We start from the raw sequence: 15,694 nt of genomic DNA, 5'->3' as shown, positions 1-15,694 counted from the left end.
CGACTCCCTGTAGCATAACACTGCACTGGAATGAGACTGCCTCCTACACAACAGATACAGTATGCAGCCATGATGTGCATAGTACACACACCACCAATTTCCATGCAAGAATTTGTTGTGACTCCTCCACTTCCTGCCCCGAGCCACACCCTGGTGCCTCCCTCCACCGACAGGGTAATGTGACCTCATAATGCCTCTTAACCAGAGACACACAAAACCCTGACTGTATATCCACACTTTAGATAATCAGCTCATAGTGTAAAACATTTACATTTAGAGCCTTTAGCTAATGTTGTTATCTAGAGTGTGTGCCATACTATGATAAAGAAATGCTGTGCACAGAAGCAAGAGCCACCCTATATTAGCTGCAATACAAGCACGCTGTTATTGAGCTCGCCAATGCAAAGTCCATTAGAGACATTTAATGTAGGATACATTCAACGACACAGAATCACACACACACAAAGATGAGCACCGAAGTCATAGAACATGGTTTATAATCAAATATGTGTGTAGGACACTGATCAAATGCAGTCATACACATGCTCATACACAGCATAAACACAGAGGCTCACACAGACACACCCTACTCCCTCATAACACTCACACAAAGTCATTCATCACTACCTCAAAGAGCTTCTGCTTTACAAAGTGTCTCCACACAGGCACCACACTCTGCAGTCACAGTCTACACTGTGTGTTCATGTGTGTTTGTGTAAACTGGATGTTACAACCGGTTATACAAGCTCACGCTCCTCATAGATGATGTAGCTTTAGCCACAAAGATGATGTCTTCGAGTTTGTCCAAAAATACATTAGAACACACAACCAAGATGTGAATTCTAGCAAAGACACTTACTGAAGTCAAGAGACTTTTACTGTTAATATTTTCAACTTGAGTGAGACATTTTCTCCCATTATCTTCAGGTAGGACTATCCAGGCACTACATTAGGATTTTGAGGCAGAAACCATATTATTTTAAACAAAGTGATTTGCAAGAATATTTCTAAAGTTTACGTTATATCATTGCAGAAGACTTTCAATAAATACATACATTTACAGTAGAATACGATATTTAATGCAGAATCATAGTTTGAAATACTCTCTTTGGTGTTGTTGCTCTACACATTGAGAAGAGAGTTTAGGAGATATATGCACCAAAACAGTACATGACAATAGCTATGATTGTACCCTGCAAATGATATGCTAGTAATTTGTGTCCTGTTTTTACTTCACTTCCTCTCTGAGTGTATGATAAGGAAGTTTAAAAATGAAACCTAAAAGTAGTATGAATGTCATGTTACTTGTTTTACTATCGCATAATAATAGAGCACGCAAAATCATAGCTATAGACATATTGAAATGTTCATCACACAGTTGTATTAATAAGTAATATACATTATCATCACCATTTGTGATCTGTGGTATATTGTAAATAATTGTGTACATTGTGTACATAGGGTTTGTTCAGGTCCAGCCATGTGCGTTTTCCTCATCCTCTACTGCCTCTTTTTCTAGAACAAATCCTGGAGAAAGATGAAGGACCCTACTACAATCACCTGGGATCAGGACCTACTGTGGCCTCCATACGAGACCTGATGGAGACGAGGTGAGTCTTTTCCTCTTCTCTTCTCTTTTTCTCTTCCTGCTACATGCTTTTGCTTTTCCTGTCACTCCCTTTACCCTCTCCTCTCTCCTCCCTCCCTCCTCCTCTCATTTTGTCCTGAGGGAATCTGTGACCCAGAATCCAGTCGGAGAAACAGGAAATATCAGCATCATCAGCATAACACACATAGAAGCACAAGCGTAGCAGCAGATGATAGCTGGGAATGAGATGAATAAGGGAGGATATAAATCGAATGACAGAAAGAAAGAAACAGAGAAAGATGACGAGAGATGAAAACAGGTGGAAGAAAAGAAAGATGGTGCATTTGTTATCACTAATATCAAGTGTAGTTATTTATATTATGTAACAGTCCTCAGTATCAATTAGGATTGACATATGGTGGTTAAAGATGCAAACATTGTACATACATACATACAAAGCTGAAATCACTCTGCTTCGAACCTGAAATCAAACAAATATTCTCACAATGAAATATAAAAATATATGTACTTTCTTTTAATAAATGACCAACAAATGACATTAAGCATTGGAGAGCCAAACTAATGCAATTAGCTGTTGTTACTTTGTCTGCCATGCATCAGCAGATTTGGTAATACAAAGTATTTATTTAATTTAGGAAGAAACACTAGAAAGCTTCCAAGCTGGTATTTTAATAACCAAATCGCTGCAACAATATTTCCATCATTGTTGATTTATCTTACTGAAACATAACTCTGATCAAAGGCAGTGATCAACTGTTTTAGGGTGTAATAAAGAGTTGTTTTCTTTTTCATAGCCTTGTAAACACATTCTGACAATATCTTGTTAGGTTATGCATGCCTGTGCGACCTTATCTTTTAACCGGATGCCTCATTGTGTTATGCTGCATGTTCACAGTGCTGAATATTGTAGTCAGCCACACATTTTGCTTTTATTTGCTGAAATGCTGGATTTCAATAGGACCAATGAGTCATTAGTTCCAGAAGAGCACCGGGTGAGTGAGGGGGATGCCACTTTTTTTTTGTTTGAGAGATGACATAAGAAGTTAAGGCCCCAATGTCCCTTGATGACCTTTGGCTCACCCTTGACCCCAGCGGGCCACCCCTGTGGTGACAGAGCCCATTTCCCTCCCTCTCTCTGAGCCATCTTCAGGGGATTCCTATTCAGTAAGAGCCCCTTGTGTTCACTGTCACCTCAAATCTACTCAGGGCTGAAGTTTTCACAATGGCAGGTATCAAGGAAGCCGGAGACCTAATTTAAGCTGTGGGCAAACCTCTGACAAGTTCTGATGGCGTATCCCCATCCCAACGTAACCTCTGACATCTCCTCCTCCCATAGAAAAACGTAGCAATTTAAGCTCCCGCAACATCGATAAAGTAGTTTAACTACATCGAAGCAATTTATGTTATTGAAACGGCATAATTCCAAGTCGATGCTATTAATATAAAATATGTAATATGAATACATATGCCTCATATGTGTTTAATATGTTAATAATATAATTAAGAATGTAGAATAAATGACTATTTATATTGTATATTTGATAATCAATGCACACCTGCTTCTAACATCAATGGGAGCTTAGCTTCTGAAATACAGTTCTACTTAATCAATAAAAGCTAATCTATATTAAAGCTAAAAGATATTTATTTGGAAAACAGAGACACTACAACCATTCTCCTGACAAATGTAGTTAAACCAGTTACGCCGCTACTTGTAGAACCGCTACTGGCCAACACAGCAAACACAAGCACAGAAATATCTCCAAGAGAAAACCCTCTGGCTGGCATTGTGTCGAGGCGAGTGGGTTAACTCTGCCGTGCTCGTGTGAATCCAAGCAGAGCATTGTGAATACTCCTCCAGTGCTAACTGATAATAACACACTTTCACTGTTTTTAAAGTTGAGCAGACTATTTAAACAGATTCACAGCATGACGCTGTAGGCTGATTTTGAACATGTTTTTAATGTTTTTGGATTGTGCAGAGCACGCCTCCATATACTGTCAACTGGCTATCAAGTATATGGTTTGTTGTGTGTTTGACTGCAATTTCTATGAGACCACTCGAACTGATGCAAAGTGTCTGATCAGTCACCAAGCAAATTCTTTGAGGTCAGCTTGGGGGCCCCTTAGGGCCCTGACACACAGGAAAGAAGACACCGTGTGTTTAGGTTTAGGCCACATGAGTGTCCGCTTGGCATGTCAGAGCCGAAACTCTGGCATCAGGGCTCCGAATTAAAGTGTTTCTCCTCCTGTGTAGGTATGGAGAGAAGGGGGAGGCCATCCGGATTGAGAAGGTGGTGTACACAGGGAAAGAGGGAAAGAGCTCACGAGGATGTCCTATTGCTAAGTGGGTAAGTAGCATCACGTCACATTACATCTGCCATGGGTTTGATGTTCTGAAAGAGCCTTATAATATATAACCATCAACATTGGTGAGACTTAGTATTCACTTTTTTTGAGTTCACATATTAAAATAGCGATACATGATCCTCAAAAATCTACTCAGCTCAAACCTGATTGTGTGTTAAGTGAGAGAGAGGAAAAATAGTGTTTTGGACTTTATGCCCACCTGACAACAATGACAGCCAATCAGCAGCAGATGCTGTATGTGTGTATAATGAGAGCTCCTGGGGAGACTGCCAGCCAAGTTTGTCACCTGATGTGAGTAAACATGTAGGAGGTCTCACTCTCTATAACAACTGTCCAGCCTCCCCTCCTGTCACCCCTGTCACCTCCTGCTAATGACTTTATAGATTCAAAACAGCTATCCTACTGAGAGAGAGGGAGTGAGTGTGGCTTTGTGTTGGAGAGAGGGGAGGAGGGTGCGGGGAAAGGGGAGTGTGGAGATAGTGAAAGTGATGGAGATCACATGTAAATAGACAATTATCATTTCTGGAAGAAAATAACTATTTAACATAAAGCACCATGAGTAGATTTAGGATTGGTATCCAGTCAACACAGCAGGTCAGATTTCTGTACAGGTATCCAACCGCCTTTCAAACATCAACTGCAGAAACATCCACTGTAATTCTGTATTAAAATCAAGCGAGTGGGACATGGTATGTATACATTAAGCTGTTTCTGATTAAGAGCAAGGGCGTAAAACAAAACAAAATAATGATAAGCTCTGTTTCCTGTCAGGTGATCCGTCGTGGCAGCGAGACAGAGAAGCTGCTGTGTCTGGTGCGTCACCGTGCAGGCCACCACTGTGAAAATGCTGTCATCATCATCCTCATTATGGCCTGGGAAGGTGTCCCGAAGGCCATGGCTAACAAGTTGTACGAAGAGCTCAGTGGCACCCTCACCAAATTTGGCAACCCCACCAGCCGACGCTGTGGCCTCAATGATGAGTGAGTTGCTATTGGGAACTCTTTTACACTGGTTTCTTACATACAAGTTGGTGAATGTGCATAGAGCAGACAGCTTGTGAGTATTTCATTATTATATTGGACCTTCATTGCACCTGTATGTTTTTAAAGCACACCTTGAGCTATTTGATCTTAAGTAATCTTCATCAGAACTATCAGGAACACCTATGCCACCCATGAAAGTAAATGTTGTTGTTCCATGCACAAAACCATATCATGTGAGTCTCCTAATGTGACCATATGGACACATATGGAAAAGTACTCAAGAGGCATAAAACTAAATTTAAGCCTAATAATGTGCATATACATAACAAACATTGTTGTGTACACATTGTCTATGATGTCATACATCCGACTTTCAAACAATGGATAGTAATATCTCACATTGAATGCCTTAAAAAAAGGTGTTCATATAACCCATAATGAGCGATGTATGTATGTTGACACATGTATGTATGTTGACACACCCTTGTTTAACCTGGTTTAGAGGGAGCCACCATTCACCATCTGCGGTTAGAAATGAAGTCTTATTCCCTCCTAGCAGCCTCTGTGTCGTTGCAATGGTTGTATACTATAGAGAAGGGTACATTTTCTCTCTCTGTGCTACACATTCATAAATATACGATATACAAATTTCTCCACTTCTAGAGAGTCTCAGACCATGTTAAGCCTCCAAATTAAATATTGCTCAAATTACCTCATCATAGACATTTCTTTCTGCCATTGTTATATTCCACTTAACCCAGTAGAAATATAATGTACACATGATGTAAAGCATGCCCAGGTCACACATCATGTATACATGGAGCTGAGAACATGCTCACTGTCTCCCCCTGCAGTCGTACCTGTGCGTGTCAAGGCAAGGACAGTGAGTCTTCTGGTGCTTCCTTCTCCTTTGGCTGCTCATGGAGTATGTACTTTAATGGTTGCAAGTACGCCCGAAGCAAAATCCCACGCAAGTTCAGGCTACAAGGAGATCACCCTGAAGAGGTACTCATTACATCAAAGCTACTTATTGTATGCATTATACTAGAAAACATCAACCCAAATGTTTTGGCTCTGTGCTTTATTTTGACCTGTAATGTATTTGTGTGCTTGTCAGGAGGACAAACTCAGGGATAACTTCCAAAATCTGGCAACTGAGGTGGCTCCTTTGTACAAGCAGCTGGCGCCACAGGCCTACAGTAACCAGGTTTGTTGTAAAGGCAAATACTAGGAGTGTAACGGACCACAAAAGCAATGATTTCATTCATACCCTGGTTTACAATAGTTCGTTGAGAGTTTAGTATAGCGAAAAAAGAAAAAAATGTGTCTTTTCATTTATTTTGAACAGAGAGTAGTGCAAGTGCATGTGACAGACTTATCTCTAGAAAGCAAAATGACCCCCGACTCCAAAGAGTTAACAGATTTTGCATTCACATAGAATTTGCAGGCAACTCGAGGAAAATGTGTTATTGGAAACATTTCTGTTGGTAGTCTTAAGTAATATGGACCGATCATATTTGAGCAGGTTTTGGTTGAACGATGATGATGATTTAGCCTTTTATTGGTTAAAATTAGCTTGTAAACTGGCTACTTGTGAAACAAATCCAGTCATCAACAGCATCTGTCAACTAGAACTCCAGTCTTGCACCTCAAGTTGGACTTTAAACAATGAGCCGCACACAAGCCTTATCCTGTATGTCCGCTGGTTTCACCTTAACTCCAGGAAAATAGCCCCTGGCCTTATTTTTTTTTTATCCACCGTTAGACCTATGACCAATGGGTTCCTAGATGACTGAAAAAATCCTCACACTAGGGTCGAGGTAACATTTAGCATTTGCATTTTGCAGCATATGTTGCTGACATGCAGCTAAAAGTTTATGGGAGGAACAGACTCTTGACAGTCAACCTCATGCTGCCACCAACTACACGTGGCATCTTCCTCACACACAATAAATAGTACTGTACATCAGACCATGAAGACTTTCACATGATAGTACTTCCTACTTCTATGTGCAAAGGATTAAGAAACAGCAAATAATCTACTGACGAAACTTTGACTCGTTGTTTTGACAATATGAAATATCATGCCAGTGAAGAGAAATGTAAGGAAATAACAAGTTCTTCATTTCATCTTACTCAGTGCCAGTCAGAGTCGAAAGCTCCAGACTGCAGACTTGGCTTGAAGGAAGGCCGGCCGTTCTCTGGAGTCACCGCTTGCATGGACTTCTGTGCCCACGCTCACAAGGACCAGCACAACCTCTATAATGGTTGCACAGTGGTAAGATCACTCACCATACTCTTATATGTGTGTGTTTTGGGGGTATTTGAGGTAAATACAGGATGTGTTGTTCCTTTGTGTAGATAAGGTTTAATCAGAAATGTTGATGGTTTGAAGCTAGGGACCGTTTACATTTCATCTTTGGCTCTCTCTCTATCTGTTAGGTTTGTACTTTGACGAAGGAGGAAAACCGTTCTGTGACGGAGGTTCCGAACGATGAGCAGCTGCATGTGCTGCCTCTTTATCGGATCTCCCAGACTGATGAGTTTGGCAGTGAGGAGGGCCAGCGTCTCAAGATGCAGACAAAAGCCCTTAATGTGCTTCAGGCTTTTCGTCGTGAGGTACGCAAGTTGCCCGAGCCCGCCAAGTCCTGCCGACAGCGTAGACTGGAGGCCAAGAAGGCCAACTCGGAGAAGAAGAAAAATAAACTCATGCAGCAGGCAGGAGAGACACCAGAGAAAACAGTGGTCAAGGCTGAGGTCCGCATCACAGGTTCTCCTCAACCCCATGGCAATAAAGGTTAGTTGTTTGTTTTTGTATAACTCATAATGTACTTTGATGTGTTCAACAGATGTCCAGACTATAAGGCAACTTATTTTAAAATGCTTCACTTGGAGGACTTGACCGATGTGTAACTCCAATACAACAGAAGACATACACAATTAACCTTTTTAATGAGTTTTAAGTTTAGTTTGTAATTTACCTTTCCTTTGTTTCAAACATTTAGCAATTATAAAACAAGAGGTGAAGCCCAACATCAAGAAGGAGCCCTTCAATGGATCAATCGATGGATACCCTGTGCAGGCAGCAGACCCATTCAACAACATCTATCCACACCCTGCCTACTATGCAAGGGGAGGCCTTCCCCCAACTGGCCAGCCCTCAGCATCAGATCAAGTCAACGGTTACCACCACAATCTGCCCGCAATGCACTATGGCTACTACAACTACTCCCCCAATGCACTTTTCCCCCCAAAGCTGAGGACCTACGAGGGACGAAATGGCTCTTTGCCCAAACCAGGCAGCAAGGCTGTCCAGGTTGATCTAAAGCCTGATGTTCAGAGCCTACAGGCCAGACTGGCACAGTCCTTCCACAGCCACCCAGAGCAAGCCAACCAACCACACCTCAGCACTTACACCCAGCATGTAGACCACAACCAGCCCCGTCCTTCCTCTGCATGCTCTGAATCCTCCAACCGAGGCACTCCAGTTATCAAACAGGAGCCTATGGATGTGCCAGTCTATGAAGGCACAATGCAGAGCCAGGCTGTTGCCAACACACCTAGCAACACCCCACAGCCTGCAGTCTGGCATGGACACAAGTTTAATGGAAGTATCGTTCCCACCAACTGGGAAGGCCATTTGAACCCTAAATTATGTACTGAAGCCTCATTGCCGAACCCGGACAAGCAGCAGTTTCACCAGCATCTCCAGCAGCGGCAGCCCTCTCCTTACCCCCAGCAGTGGCCATCCTACCCCGGCTCAAATGCCCTGATTGCTTCCCCTGCTCTATCGCCATCCCTCCATGTACCTCCCCCTCCATCTCCATCCCCTCACCTAGGTACATCGTTTCCAGGTAACATGCATCAAGGGTCCACACGCCCCTCCACGTCGCGCCCAACCACCCCTCAGACAGGTGCACCACAGCCTGGAAACTCTCACTCAGGCTCAGTTACACCACAGCCGAGCACCCCAGGGCCAGGCACTCCCAGGCACTGGCCCAGCCCTGCTCCGAGTCCTCAGCCAAATGCGTGGGCCATGGGTCCTGCGGCATATAGCCCTGGTTTGAAGCACATGAATCTTGCAGGAGCCTATCCTGACAAGATCTGGTCCAAGACTGGAGAAAGTCGGTGTTCCACTCCCCTTGGGCTCCAAGAGAAGGCCTGGAAGTCTTGTGGAGGTTCAATGGCAGGCATTCCCCCGTCCCCTACCCCTGAGGGTCGTCTCTTCCCTGATGCCCTGCAGCAGTCTGATCAGGCATGCTTGACTCCCAGCCGAGCTGAGAGTGACGCTGAGAGCACCAAGGGCCGTGACGATTACGAAGAACAGTGGTCTGACAGCGAGCACAATTTCCTGGATCCCAACATTGGTGGTGTAGCGGTAGCACCAGCCCATGGCTCCATCCTGATTGAATGTGCCCGTCGGGAACTACATGCTACCACTCCGCTCAAAAAGCCTGATCGCTCTCAGCCCACCCGCATCTCCCTGGTCTTCTACCAGCACAAGAACCTCAACCAGCCTGTGCACGGCATGACTATTTGGGAAGCCAAAATGAAGCTGCTTGCGGAGCGAGCGCTGCAAAGGCAGCAGGAAGCGGCGCTTCTTGGCCTCTCCCAGGAAGACATCAAGGCCCTCGGGAAGAAACGCAAGTGGGGGGCTACAGCGGCAGGTGCCAGTCCAGGACCTGGACAATTTAAAGACAAGAGGGAGGGTCCAGTGACGCGGTTAGCCCCCACGTTCCACACCTCTTCTACGGTTACTGTGTCTCCCTATGCCTTCACCCGCCTCACTGGGCCCTACAGTCACTATGTCTGAGGTCAGATGGATACAAACAGACAGATAGCTACAGAGTGGTGCAGTGGAGGGCTGGAGAGAGAGCAATGAGCAGGAGGAATGTCTCTCAGCCGTCCCACAGTCTGGCATCTCTTCATCCTGCCCCCTCTGCAGTTCACTTGATGGAGGGGGCATTTTTATTGTTTTTTACCTCATGTCAGGCAGTTGTTTGGGCTTCAGACACACTGCCTGTGGTGCTCTTCCTCTCTCTTCCCTGGAGAGGATCTCCATTGCTTTTTCTTGTTCATAGAATTTTAATGATTCTAATTATTGCTATTATTATCGATATTATTGCTATTGTTACTGTCAATGTTGTTATTACAGGTATTATTATAATGAAGACTTGTTTTTTTATTATTATTGCTGTTTTCATTAATGTTATTATTAATGATGTGATTGTTTTTGGTTATATATATTTTTTAAATCAATCAGTCTGAGTCAGTCAGACTCAGACAATTTCTTTTCCATGTTTGGAAAGCGTGTTCCCTTTTTTCTGTTTCTGATTTTCTTTGTTCTTGTCAATCTTCCAGCTGTACTTAGAGGAGGAGCCATTATCTGCCTGGTAAGACAGCAAATCAATATTACAGTAACCACATGTACGTATTTGAAAAAAGCCTTTTAATTAGGCTTATAAATATTTGTCTATTTTGATAATTTGCTGGTATTTATCTTTGATCTGACAGCAGGAAGCCCCAACAACCAAACTAACAAAGTATCGTGACGCAAAAGTAAGAAATATACGCTCAGGTGAAAAATAATTGCAGTTGCCCCTAAAACCTCATTTGAAAAAAAGATTGCTCCTTCTTTTGTCGTCAGATGACGTGCTCCTCCTCTTCTGTACCCCTCCAGCTACAGACTGGTGCTCAACTTCCAGCTATGTTTGATTTTCATTCCGCTCCTCTTAGTGTCACTTGATGCTGTACTTGGGTGCTTTCTAACCTGGCTCAACTGGTATTAGCAAGTTCATTTGTTTTGACCAAGGTGGATTAACAGAATGATTGCTTCAAGATATCGGTGAATAACATTTGCGTCCAAATGCTTTCCTTTGCTTGTCATGTGATCCCGTAACTGTACAAACCTGGTGCTCCACAGAGTGATACTAATGGCAAATGCCATTTGATCCAGATCGGCAATTACCACATAGAGCTGGAACAGGAGAAACACTTTATCTTCCTATAACATTCAAATATGTGGGAGCACCTCCCATTGTAAACTCTAGAGGGCAGCAGTGTCTGTCGTTACAGTGTGGTGTGTACAAACGAACCTAGCACGTGAGATCCATTCAGAAACTACTTCAACCACCCATGACCAGTAGAGGGGGGTCGCTCCTCCTGTTGCTGACCATGGATAAGGCGTCAGCAAAGCAGCTCATGCTGAAGTTGATCTCGTGGCACAGATGTGAATGGATGCTTATGGGAAGCTCATCCTGGGTTTGAGCAGAAGGAAACGGTGTTGGGACAGAAGTGCTTTTGGTGCTACTACACACACACTCTGGTGCTCTCCTATTACACTTGATTTACTGTGAAGGGCCCTTTCCTTCCTCTGCATGGTGCTGTCATCTTCGAGCAGAGAGAGATGTGTCCTTCTGCAGGCAGCTCGTCACCACAGAACCAATCGATCAAAGTGGCCGCCTGGCGGCTGCAGCTCTGTCGTTGGGGCTTGATAACCGGTTTCTTTTTGAGGTGCTTTTTGCGTTTTATTTTAAGCAAAGTGGTTTTGTCTAAACAAAGTACTCTGTACAGGGCAGAGAAAGCACAGTCAATTCAGTCCATTGCTGGTAACCCATTCACAGAGATAACAAAAGTACCGAGAGCTAAACGGAGACCTAGGGAAATGGAGACCTAGAAGTTGGCATCAAATGCAAGTGCATCGAGTCAATGAATCTCTCACCTTGCTTGTGTGTGTGAACATAACTCAAACGCATGGGTGCGTGAAAGAGAAAAGCCAAAGAGAGAGAGGCTATTTGATAGCCTGGATAGAATCCTGTGAATCACTCGTTTTTGTTTTTTAAGGCATGGACCATGTGACTATTTGATTAATTACATTCAAGCGGTGACATGGTTTAACTTACAACATTTGTCAAAAATGAAAATGAGCGACTAACAGAATTGGATAGAGGCGGACTCCTGGCTGCTGAGTGGTTGTTTGGGTCAAGGCCCAGGTCATCTGTGAAAGACCCAGTTACCTCTCCCGAGGGTCTCCAGCTCTCTACCTCACGCTGTAGAGACACTGGTCATTAACAACAACTTGCTACTGAGGGCAGAAATCATGCATATGTCCCTTTGTGTGCTCTAGATCTCCACACTTGTTTTAACCTGTTTTTTTTTTTTACTCTTATTTATTACTACATGGTGATGATGATAATGATTGTCTTTGATGTTATTGTTTTTTCATCTTTTTTTATATAGCTAATACAAATTGTACATAGAGAAGAAAAGATTTATAAAAGCACTTTTAATCTTGATTTTAATGACAAAAAGAAAGAGCCGATTATTGACAACTTGAAGCTTAGTTTTTTCAGTTTTTTCTTTTTTTTCTCAAGAGAGAGATAAAAATGTAAATATTAAAATATTTAGGTAAGATTATTTAACTGGTGAGGATAGTAACTAAACCATGAATGACAAGGGGGTATTTTGAAGTCTCTGACAGCCCTCAACAACACTTGGTCCCAATGTGTTGTGTGTAAATGTGTGCTTAGTAACACTGCTGTTTTGCTTTCGTAAGTACTGTAACCCCTTGTCAGCATGTATCTGACAGAGACCTGTCACTTTCTAAAAGAAAACTAATTAGCCCATTTATGTACCATGAAACCACACTTGACTTACTCACTGGCGACAGTCAAAATAACTTGACGATCCCCCATGATGCAGTTCTCCGACCAAAACATTTTTCTTACAAAAAGTTCAGGGTTTTAGAAAATCTTTTTCTGCTTGACAACAAATCATCATTTGAATTTTTACAGCAAGAGACACTCTGTCATGATAAACAATGTCAAATTACTATTTCAGCTTGGAAACAAATGTAATTACATGGTACTCAACAACAGTGATCTGATGGCAGTAAGCTAAAGTAAAAAAAGGTTAGCTGTAAACCTATGATGTGCTGTTTGTTGTTTGAATAAATAGTTAAGACGTTTTGAGAAATGTGCTTATTTACTTTTCTTGCCAAGAGTTGGATGATAACGTTAATACCACTCTCCTGTCTGTATTGTTTATGATGTAGCTGCAGCCAGCAGACGGTTAGCTTAGCTTAGCATGAAGACTGAAAAAAAGGGGAAACAGCTAGCCTGGCAGGTGTTACAAAATCCACCAACACCTCTAACTCTCACTAATACATTACATCCCCGTCATTAATCCGTCCAAAACTTCAAGATTAAAGTCAAGTTTTGGTTTCACGGTGGTTACCTGCTACGTCTTTCAGGTCCCCAGGCCAGCAGCAGGGACTACAGGAAGTCACTGTTCCCAGCCGAGATATTGTGTGGCACAGAAACTAAGCGTGTTTTTTGTGTGTGGATTAAGCAGTCGTGCTTTTCAGGACAGACAGATTTTGTTATCTTTGGTCAGAGCCAAGCTAGCTGTTTCCCCCTGTTTCCAGTCCTGTATGCTAAGCTAAGCTAACTGGCTACATACAGACAGGAGAGTGGTGCAAATCTCCTCATCTACATAAAATATTTCCCAAAATGTTAAACTATTTCCTTAACATCAGTAGAGTTGCCCTTAACAATTGTACCATGGATCATGTGCAGGACCGCATCAAAAGGAGTGATGTTTAGGGACATACTGGTAGCTGCAGAGCCAGGCTGAGGTGAGTCGATGGGCAATGTTTTAGTGAGTAATAGCCCAGCAATCTTTGTCAGTTGTGTTAGACTATCAGGTAAGAGACTCCCTGCTTGTTTAGATGTATCTATCATTATCTACTCATAATAGTAAATGATAAACTTGGCTTAAAAATCACAACGCTCTTCTGGAAGAAACCATGTGTTTAGTTTGTAATAATTAATAGTAGAATACACACATCTTAAAACGGTAGTTTGATTGGTGCAGGGGCTGGGACCGGTAAAGTAACGGCCAGCTTTACTCTACAACTGTAATACATGACCCACATTATACACACACACACACACACACACACACTCAAACACACAAACACACACACACACACACACACACACACACACACACACACACACACACATTTGCCTAACAATGGGTGCTGAGGATATCTTAATAACTTTGTCAATTTCTGAAGAGGTTGGATGCTTCTCACGAGAGACGCCTCCCCCAAGCTCGTACTGAGATGGGGAGATCTGTCAGCTGGTGCTATGATGCTACACCTAAACATTCACTGTGTTAAAAAAAAAAAGAACAGGATAAATGATAACCACAAATATTTTTCTGAGCTTTTCGAATGTCAAGAGAAATGTACTTTTGATTCAAACTGTTTCACAGGTGCTGACTTTATGAAGTCTTTTGTTACAATGCTACAAAATTACATCTCTTTCTGAGGGCAGGGGGGCACTCAAGCAGTTGATTATGTTCTCTATTACCATTCATTCCACATTGTACTTGACCTCATTAAAACGTGATGAGATATATAATCATATAATATGAAGACTGTTATCTGGGTTTCATGTTTGGTACAGCTAAAGTATCAAAGGCTATTGAAATGATCTTTTGAGTATGTTGTTCATGTTAACTTAATGCTAAGATATTTGAATACAAGAATAGCAGTTGTTCTGCCCCTCTTCCTCCTCTCCCTGGTCATGCACTTCCTTTACTCAACCCCACTCTTATTCCTTACACCTTGTATATTTTCTCACACACGTGCGCACACACACACAAACATAGATATACAAATGCATCTCACTGTGTATGGCCCACATTTAGAAGTCTGTTGAACACATAATTTAATAAACACTCTCCAAATTTGGGATAGAGACTTGGACCCTGGCCCGTACAAAAAAATATTAAAAAATGAGCCTACACAACTGGCAGCTACTTTCCTTTTTGAGTTAGGATTGTTCTTGGTTCTTTATTTTCATGTCAAGGATGCAGTATGTAAAAAAGTGTTTTTGTTCAGTCTCTCTCTCTTTGTAGCTGTATGGTGTATTATGTGAATACATAGTGTATGTGGTAAAAAAAAAAACAACCACAATATTGTTTTATGTTGCGCGATAAATAAAAACATTGAAGTGAAAATGTGATTGGTTCATTTTATTTTCTCGTTAAGACATAATCAATTCTGATGTTGCTTACAGTGACGGTCACGTTAGCGCTGCCGAGCAGCAATTTGTTCCAACAAGTTGGTCTCAACATAATGAAGAAGAAAGCTCAGGCTCTTCCTCCTTCTTTCCCTCCCACACACACTTACCTGCTAGAACAAAAACAATGCACCCGATTGCAGTAGGTTTCATGTTTCTAGCATGTATGGTGGCCATGTACATTTTCACATGCAGGGCATTTGACGGCAGATTCTGCGCTTCGTACTTGTTTACACATTTTTTTTAAGCAAAGGTTAAATATAAAAAAGCCATTTAAAAAAACAGTAAAACAGTAAACAGTGGCCTGGAAAGTGCAGATAGTGCAGGTGGAAGTCTCTGATTAATTGTTCAATTGTTCATCAGACTGACGGCTAGTGGGAAGAAGCTGTTCCTGTGTCTGGTGGTTTTGCCGTGCAGTGCTCTGTAGCGCCGACCAGAGGGGAGGCGTTGGAACAGCTTGTGTCCAGGGTGTGAGCGGTCTGCGGTGATCTTTCCAGCTCGCGTCCTGACTCTGTACTCTGTACAAGTCCAGGATGGAGGGCAGGCTGCAACCAAAGGTTCTCTCTGCAGACCTGACGATCCGGTCTGTCTGTTTTGTTTGGTGGCCGATCCGAACCACACGGTGATGGAAGAGCAGAGGA

General features: G+C 42.5%; 1 protein-coding gene across 2 annotated transcripts in view; it reads left to right on the top strand.

The window, feature by feature from the left end:
* Positions 1 to 14,979, top strand: part of tet3 (tet methylcytosine dioxygenase 3) — a 34,453-nt gene extending 19,474 nt beyond the window's left edge. For both annotated transcript variants that reach the window (XM_068566457.1, XM_068566458.1), the window contains 8 exons: positions 1,520 to 1,610; positions 3,867 to 3,960; positions 4,751 to 4,959; positions 5,817 to 5,967; positions 6,080 to 6,169; positions 7,103 to 7,240; positions 7,405 to 7,759; positions 7,968 to 14,979. In XM_068566457.1, coding sequence (XP_068422558.1) covers positions 1,520 to 1,610; positions 3,867 to 3,960; positions 4,751 to 4,959; positions 5,817 to 5,967; positions 6,080 to 6,169; positions 7,103 to 7,240; positions 7,405 to 7,759; positions 7,968 to 9,775 — 2,936 coding nt within the window. In that variant the 3' untranslated portion in view covers positions 9,776 to 14,979. The remainder of the gene's footprint in view (positions 1 to 1,519; positions 1,611 to 3,866; positions 3,961 to 4,750; positions 4,960 to 5,816; positions 5,968 to 6,079; positions 6,170 to 7,102; positions 7,241 to 7,404; positions 7,760 to 7,967) is intronic.
* The last annotated feature ends 715 nt before the right edge of the window (positions 14,980 to 15,694 follow it).

The sequence above is a fragment of the Clinocottus analis genome, unplaced genomic scaffold (assembly GCF_023055335.1).
Source record: "Clinocottus analis isolate CAN_PGR_092001 unplaced genomic scaffold, fCliAna1.0.p SCAF_7, whole genome shotgun sequence".
NCBI lineage: Eukaryota > Metazoa > Chordata > Actinopteri > Perciformes > Cottidae > Clinocottus > Clinocottus analis.
This window is presented reverse-complemented; position numbering and strand designations above follow the sequence as displayed.